The following is an 8164-nucleotide window of genomic DNA, read 5'->3' as shown; positions in this document are numbered from 1 at the left end:
CATCTGTTTGAGTCCGTTTTAGAGATTTCCAAGCTGTCAAGTCATCACTCCAAGTTTCCTTATTTGGGTAATACACCACAATCTTGTCCAACGGCCATATGTATTAAGTTTTATTCATTTGTTTTCTTGTTTAAAGATCTAGAATGTTATTTTTACTCATAAGAGCTTATATAACGCTCATTTGTCCTTTGTACAATTCACCTTTCAATCATCTAAGAAATATACAAGTTTGTTATTATTCAAAGAGTGTCTTTGTTTAAAGTTTGTCTTTTAAGTTTCATTTGAAAGATTCATTTGATTCTTGAGATTAAAGAATTAGGATTGTTTGGGTGATTCAAACAAGTCTAGTTCTCCACGGATCAATCCCACTGATTGAGAGAGTCAATCAAGCTTTACCACCATCTCTACTTTCGTTTCCATCTTCCGCCAAAACTTATTGATCAGTTCTTGATCACCGTTTGTTCATAAGATTGTGTAGTGATTTCCGATCATATATCAATAAAAAAAAAATCATAATTCGAATGTAAAATGGCAATTACAGATGAAAATTACACATTCTATTTAGGGTTTTTTGTATGATTGACCATATTTCAGTCCAAAAACTAGGAAAAAGACACTTTTTGGTGGGCTTACGGATTTGAGTACTTTTCACCTAAATATTTGACGATTTTTCCTTTGTGTACATCTTCTCTAATTCTCTTCCTCCTTCATCTTCTTCGTTGCTTCTTTGTCGTCCATCTTCCTGATTTTTTTTCCTTGCTTTATTAAAATCTCTTATCCCAAACAACCATTTTCTTTTACAAACTCTCAATGATGGAAGAAACTAAACCCGAAAGGATAGTATATAGCCAACCCAGACAAAAATTAAACAAATATTTGGTGAAGGTTTGAAATGTTGATTTTGATGGGTAATTTAGTACTTTCAAGTCTGGCCTTTGCTGCTAATTTCTTCTGATTTCAACAAAACAAGAAGAATCTGAACAGAGCTGCTCCGGCGGTGAAAACACACCAATGTTGTCGGATTGCGTTATTTGGTAAATAGAAAGGTAAGCAAAGGTAAAACAGTCAAAATAGAGAAAAGAGAAATATCTAAATGTGTAAATACATTGAAAATTGCCGTTTTAAACAAGAAAATATAATTTATTGTGGTTTTCTTGTAATTGATCTATTCAATTTAAGTTTTGGGATGTATTTGTATGGCCGTTTTTTAAGTGTAAAGTGTTAAAAAAATAGTCGGTCACCTCTTTATTCAAAGATGAAAATGCTACTTTATAGTCAATATTGCCAAACTATCAATTTTTTGAAACAAGCTACTCGAATGCCATTAATTTTGCAGTAGTCCGCTTTTTTCAATCTGTTAAACAAGTTCGATTTGATACCATAAAAAAAAACAAGTTTGGTTTGTTTCAAACTTCTAGAAAAGAATACCTATTCTTTTTTCTTTTTCTTTTTTCTCGTCGTCTCAATTTAAAGGCTACCTGTTTAGTACAGATTTCTCAATTAAGTTTTGTGGATGATTCATTTGCAAACGTTTCTTTTTTGGATTGGGTATAACTAGGGGTGTCAAAATGGGTCAAAATTCATGGATCAACTCAACTCAACTCAACCCATGAACCCTAATGAGTTGAAAATTTTGACTCAAATGAGTTAATGAGTCAAATGAGTTGATGAGTCAATTGGTTTGATGAGTAAAATGAGTTGGGTTGTAATGGTTAATGGTTTCAATGGTTTACCCAATTAACCCATCAAATTTTGTAAAATTCAATTAAACCAACTAAAATCTCTAAACCAATGTCAATTTAAGTTTAACCAACACATCTAAACCAATTTAATAAAATTAATATTTTTCCAAATTTCTTAAATATACAAGCGATAAAATTGAGAAAAAGTAAACTCGTAATTTTTCCACCAAAAAACATAAACCTGTGATTTTCCCGCCAAAAACGTAAATCCGAGATTTTCCCGCCAAAAATGTAAACCCGAGATTTTCCCGCCAAAAACGTAAATCCGAGATTTTCCCGCCAAAAACGTAAATCCGTAATTTTCCCGCCAAAAATGTAAACCCGAGATTTTCCCGCCAAAAACGTAAATCCATAATTTTCCCGCCAAAAACGTAAACCCGAGATTTTCCCGCCAAAAACGTAAACCCGTGATTTTCCCGCTAAAAATGTAAACCCGAGATTTTCCCGCCAAAAACGTAAATCCGTAATTTTCCCGCCAAAAACGTAAACCCGTAATTTTCCCGCAAAAAATGTAAACCCGTGATTTTCCCGCCAAAAACGTAAATCCGTGATTTTCTCGCCAAAAACGTAAACCCGTAAAAAATAGAATCCGTAAATATCCTAAGTTTGATGATAATCAATTAATAATGATAATTATTTATTATTGTTTTATAATAATAATTAATTAAATTATTACTTAAATGGGTTAACCCATTTAACAACTCAACCCATCAAATTAAATGAGTTATGGGTTGACCCAACTCATTTTGTTAAATGAGTTGGATCAACTCATAACTCATTTGACCCTAAACTCATTTGATTATGAGTTGAGTTGGGTTGGGTTACCCATTTTGACACCCCTAGGTATAACCAATCAAAACTTTTATTTTAATATCAATATGTGGTTGATTAAAAAAATAAATATGCGAGTACAAATCTACTATAACAAATTATGTATAATTATTTAAGATTTATATTTAGTGATTACTTCTATAAGAACTTATAGTGTGAAAAATAATGTGCAAGGTATTATATTAAGTAGATAAATAAATAATTTCGTATGTAAGGAAAGTTCTAGCAAACACTTTTTGTCGTGATCTTGCTTTTCTTTGGTTTTGTATGTTGTTTTAGTCGATAAGTTAATCTTCTACAATGTTTTTCCCCCACAGAATATAAAAGATTTTCTCTTTATTTCTCTATCGTTTTAATTTTTTTAGGTAGATAGTATTTTTCATGTCTTAATACTAGTACAATGTTTTTCTTCTCTCTCTATCTCTCGCTTTCTAAGGTGAATCTTTCATAAGTCATAATAATTAGTATGATAGTTTGATAATGATTTTTGCTATTATAAATGTAGGGTAGACTTTTTTGTCAAAAAAAATTGATAATCATACATGAAATCGTGGGGACGAAGTCTTTAACTACATGCCAAACAATCAGGTTTGCAATTTAAATTACCATAATTTATTGTGTAACACATGTTGTTAAGTCTATTGCAATACTCTAACGATAAAAAAAAAAAAGAATTTTAAATTTGTGTAAATAAAAAAGTTTTATAGAAAATTTGGTGCATGCTTAATTATTTGATATATATATCTATGATTAAAGATTACTTTGATAGTGAAAACAATTTATTTAGTTTCGAAAGTGAAAGGTGCTCGGTATGCATGGAGTTGACCGAACAGGTAAATGTAAAAGTAAAAAATACCAACATACAGTAGAAACTCTATAAATAAATATTCGATAAATTAATAAATACAATAAATTAATAAATTTTGCTGGACCCAAGTCGGGTCAATGTAAAAATTAACTAAAATCGATAACATAATAAGATAATAATTTTTTTGAAATTTCTATGTAAAAATATGGTCCTAATAATATTATAAATTAATAATCATAAATCTTAAGCATACTTTCTAAGGCTAATTTTATATGAAACTTTTGTTCAAACCGCAATTGCAACTCTTTTTAAAGTACAGTTGGTATGATTTCTTTTGTATTTACATAACTCTTTGATTTGATCCGTCATATTTAGTTTTGTAACATTTTTTATATTAGAAACCATTGCTAAGATTTGCGTAAAGAAAAATTGGATTAAGCGTCACGTTAACGTCGTAGATATACGGACACAATATCTTACAAGAAAATAAATTAAAAAATCTAATATAATTTAATTTACAAACAATAAAAATAAGGAAAACTAAATTAAGAAACATTTTAAAAAGAATTTAGTATTGTATTTTACGTAAATATTTCTATAAATTAATATTTATCAATTTATCGGATAAATTAATATTTATCAATTTATCGGATAAATTAATCTTTATTAATTTATAGTATAGATTAATATCATTATAAATTAATAAAATTTCATGGTCCCATCATTATTAATTTATAGAGTTTCTACTGTACGTATATGTTTTCGATTTTGATTAAACACACATGTTTATGAAACACAATTGGTATTAATGCCAACTACATAAATTAATGATTCTTCTGCAAGATACACTTTACGTCCGGGTCTTGCTTTCCTTTAATGCAGTAGAAATTTAGAAACTTCTTCTCTCGACATATCTTGGGGTTTGGTTTGGCATGTTGTTGTGGTAATACGAGCTTCGATTCGACTAAAACTGAGAGAAAGCATATCATGAACTATAGTTGGATTACAATCATGTCTCTGTTGGTAATTTGTAAGCTGGCTTCGGCGAAAGTAGTGTTGATCGGGAAAAACACAATTCTATCCTTTGATGATGTCGAGGCAACTTTCAGTAAGTTTTCTCAGTTATTACTTCATGTAACAATCTTTGGTTATGTATCACTGGAAAAATACAAGCCTTGGATTAGTTTACAAGGTTCATTTTGGAAACTGTGGAGTTACTATTACATGGCTTATTATATTGGTTTGGAATATATAGACTTGCATTAGAATTATGTACTGACTACTGAATAAGTGACAAGAGCGCTCTAATTTTGGAGCGATCAACAAACTGTTATTTGTTTTTCTTACGTATTGTATGTTCACTAGACAACATTTTTCTATAAAAAAAATATCGTATTGAGATGTCTACAGCTCCAATTGTTAGAAACTCGGGGGAATGTGGAATTTTGTACGTTGCAGAGCCTCTTGAGGCATGCTCGGATATAACCAACATGGCGGAAAAAAGATCAAAGTATAGGTCCTCTTATGTATTGATCGTCCTTGGTGGCTGTAGTTTTGAGGAAAAGGTTAGAAAGGCGCAGAAAGCTGGATACAAAGCTGCGATTGTCTATAACGATGGATATGATGAGCTCTTAGTACCTAGTAAGTTCTCAATGTTCATGTGAGTATATAAACATCTTTAATCAATGGTTGTTATAATCTTGAAAAAATTCAAAACCATAGTGGCAGGAAATTCATCTGGTGTGGATATACATGGCTTGCTTGTTACAAGAGCATCAGGGGAGGTGCTTAAAGGGTACGCGGATCAAGACGAGATGAAGCTTTGGCTCATCCCGGGATTCGGGATTTCATCTTGGTCCATCATGGGTATTACATTCATATCTTTACTCGCCATGTCTGCTATTCTAGCCACTTGTTTCGTTGTCCGTAGGCATCAAATTAGACAGAGTGTGAGGGATTTACCACATGGTGGCCAAGGACTTTCTTGTATGCCAAGAGACTTGTTGCAAAGCATGCCGACTGAAGTATATAGCGGTGTTCTTGAAGAAAGTTCAACTTCGGTTACTTGTGCTATATGTATCGATGATTATTGCGTTGGTGAAAAACTCCGAATCCTACCTTGCAAACACAGTAAGTCCCATTTTGTTCAATTCATCTTACAGTTGATTAATTATCTTGCATAAGCTTCTTTAAACTGGTTTTGTTAACTTTTTTTTTCTTTTAACGCGGGGCAGAATATCATGCGGTGTGTATCGATTCTTGGCTCGGACGTTGTAGATCCTTTTGTCCGGTTTGTAAACAAAATCCAAGAACAGGAAATGATGTTCCACCAGCATCAGAAACAACACCTCTGATTTCTCCTAGCCCGAACTCTATTACTTCACTACAATCGTTTTATGATCTACCAATAGTTGTCAGAGTATATCTGTAAGTACCTCATTATATGTCAGGAACGCATTTGCCCAAAGATATGCAATTAGAGAGCCAAAAGGATTTATAAATAAAATGGAACAGTAGTCCGTTTAGGTAGGGTAAAACATAAAAATACTCTTAAAAGAAAACGAAAAAGACTAACCATAAAGATTAAAGAAGATAGATAACCATCCATACTATTAATTGGGAAGCATTTTGTTAACTACAACATTGTAAGGGTAGTTTAATACTAACTAAACGAACTTTTGCATAGGTAATTTAGTAAATTAACAAATATTACAATTAAATAAATATCTTTGATTCGGATCCTTCATTAATTTTTTTTGAAAAAAACAAATAACGAGATTAAATAATCTAATATATTCTGAGATTTGCTTTGTCAATTTTTTTGGTATGATTTGTCTACAAAAATAAAAAAGGAAATAACATTAAATATTAAATGATAACTGAATATTCACCATCAATATATTTATTTGGAATATAAATCGAAATATTTTGTATTTCTCAATTTGTTAGAGATTAAACAAAAAAATTCAACATAAATCAAATATCATTAATTGAAAAATACAAAATATTTTAACAATAAAATCTAAGTAATAATATTTCTGTTATAAATATATTCTGATATTTTGTCATTTACCAACTATATCAAATTAAGTACATAACCAAAACATTGGTATGATTTGTTAGAGATTAAACAAAAACATTTGTCAATTTTTCTGGTATGATTTGTCTACAAAAATAAAAAAGGAAATAACATTAAATATTAAATGATAACTGAATATTCATCATCAATATATTTATTTGGAATATAAATCGAAATATTTTGTATTTCTCAATTTGTTAGAGATTAAACAAAAACATTCAACATAAATCAAATATCATTAATTGAAAAATACAAAATATTTTAACAATAAAATCTAAGTAATAATATTTCTGTTATAAATATATTCTGATATTTTGTCATTTACCAACTATATCAAATTAAGTACATAACCAAAACATTATGCGACATACATTCTATCCAATATTTTGTTTTTGATCAAATCATAATATGTTTAGAGATACACGATCTTATTTTTTTTTCCTTTAATATATTATATAAACGTTAAATTATTAACAAAAAAACACAAATCCAAAATTAATGTTAAAGGAAAAAATATGAATTTATTCCAATACATTTCTATAAATGTATTGAAATAAAATACCAAATGTAGTGATTCGGATAAACAAGCGGATCTTGTATTAAAAAAAAAAACACAAATCCAAAATTAAATCAATAAATGAATAACTACCCAATATTTTTTGTAAATCGTTTAATAAAGTTTCCATAACAAATCAAACTACTTAATTCAAAATCGTATATAATCTAAACTACCATCATTTAAATTTAAAATATAGCATATTCAACAAATACATTTTGGATTTTAGATTTGTAAATATCTAGAAAATAATTCAAGCATTAATTCAAATATTTTCTATTTTAATTAAAATTTAAAGATTGCAATCCTTCAAAATGAAGCATATTCTGCGAATTTGTTAATTGACATAACAAGAATCATTTAAATCAAAGTATTCTTACTATACATATGCATTAAAAAAATTCAACATACAATGATAGAAAACAGGACTTAGCTCAACTTTGCAATCGAATCCATACTTGTTCTACATGGGCCAACTATAGATAATATGTTTACTGATATTAAAGTTTTCTCTTTGCCATTATTTTGTTTAAGTTACTTTGGTAAAATACTGATTTACAAGCAGCCAATTAAATATAGCCCAAAACACATATACAAAAAAATGCATCAGTATTTAAATATTTTAACATGGTAACATAAATTCTTAGTTCATACATACCTTTAAAATTTTGAAAAATCAACATTAACAAAACTAACTTGTGTTTCACCATCGATAACACAAACTTCTATTGCAATTCTCTAGCCATAATTTTTTATATAACAATACTTGACATCATTATAACCTAAGATAATTTTCCATTTAAGATATTTCTAATCTACTTTTCAGTTTAAAACTCCAGAATTTGACTTATAATTCACAATATTAGCTATTATGTCATAAACAAACATAATTAACAATCGACAATTTTCTTTATATATACTACAATATATATGACTAAAACAAAAAAAAAAACTATATTGAATATAAATTTTATACAACATATTTCTTACACTATAAAATATCGCACGAACGTGCGGGTCAGAATCTAGTACACTATATAAGTTATCTTTCAAGTGTAACAAAACTTGCTTAGTCCCTTTTTTTTATAAATCAAAATTATTCGGTAACTTAAACCGGCGAGACAAATCCCACATATACATGAAATCGT

At 29.0% G+C, this 8164-nt stretch overlaps 1 protein-coding gene and 1 long non-coding RNA gene across 2 annotated transcripts; one reads left to right on the top strand and one right to left on the bottom strand.

The window, feature by feature from the left end:
* Window positions 1-770: 770 nt before the first annotated feature.
* On the bottom strand, window positions 771-1120 carry AT1G06917. The gene has a single exon (NR_139166.1). It is a non-coding gene; the product is annotated as an other RNA (long non-coding RNA).
* A 3220-nt stretch (window positions 1121-4340) lies between these two features.
* Window positions 4341-5887, top strand: AT1G35630 (Protease-associated (PA) RING/U-box zinc finger family protein). Its single transcript, NM_103264.3, has 4 exons — window positions 4341-4489; window positions 4792-5022; window positions 5104-5511; window positions 5616-5887. The coding sequence occupies exons 1-4, from the start codon at window positions 4369-4371 to the stop codon at window positions 5810-5812; spliced, it is 957 nt and encodes a 318-aa protein (NP_174800.2). The 5' UTR covers window positions 4341-4368; the 3' UTR covers window positions 5813-5887.
* Window positions 5888-8164: the final 2277 nt, after the last annotated feature.

Source organism: Arabidopsis thaliana (assembly GCF_000001735.4).
Source record: "Arabidopsis thaliana chromosome 1 sequence".
NCBI classification, from domain to species: domain Eukaryota; kingdom Viridiplantae; phylum Streptophyta; class Magnoliopsida; order Brassicales; family Brassicaceae; genus Arabidopsis; species Arabidopsis thaliana.
Note: the sequence above shows the minus strand (reverse complement) of the source record. Positions and strands in the feature narration are given on the sequence as shown.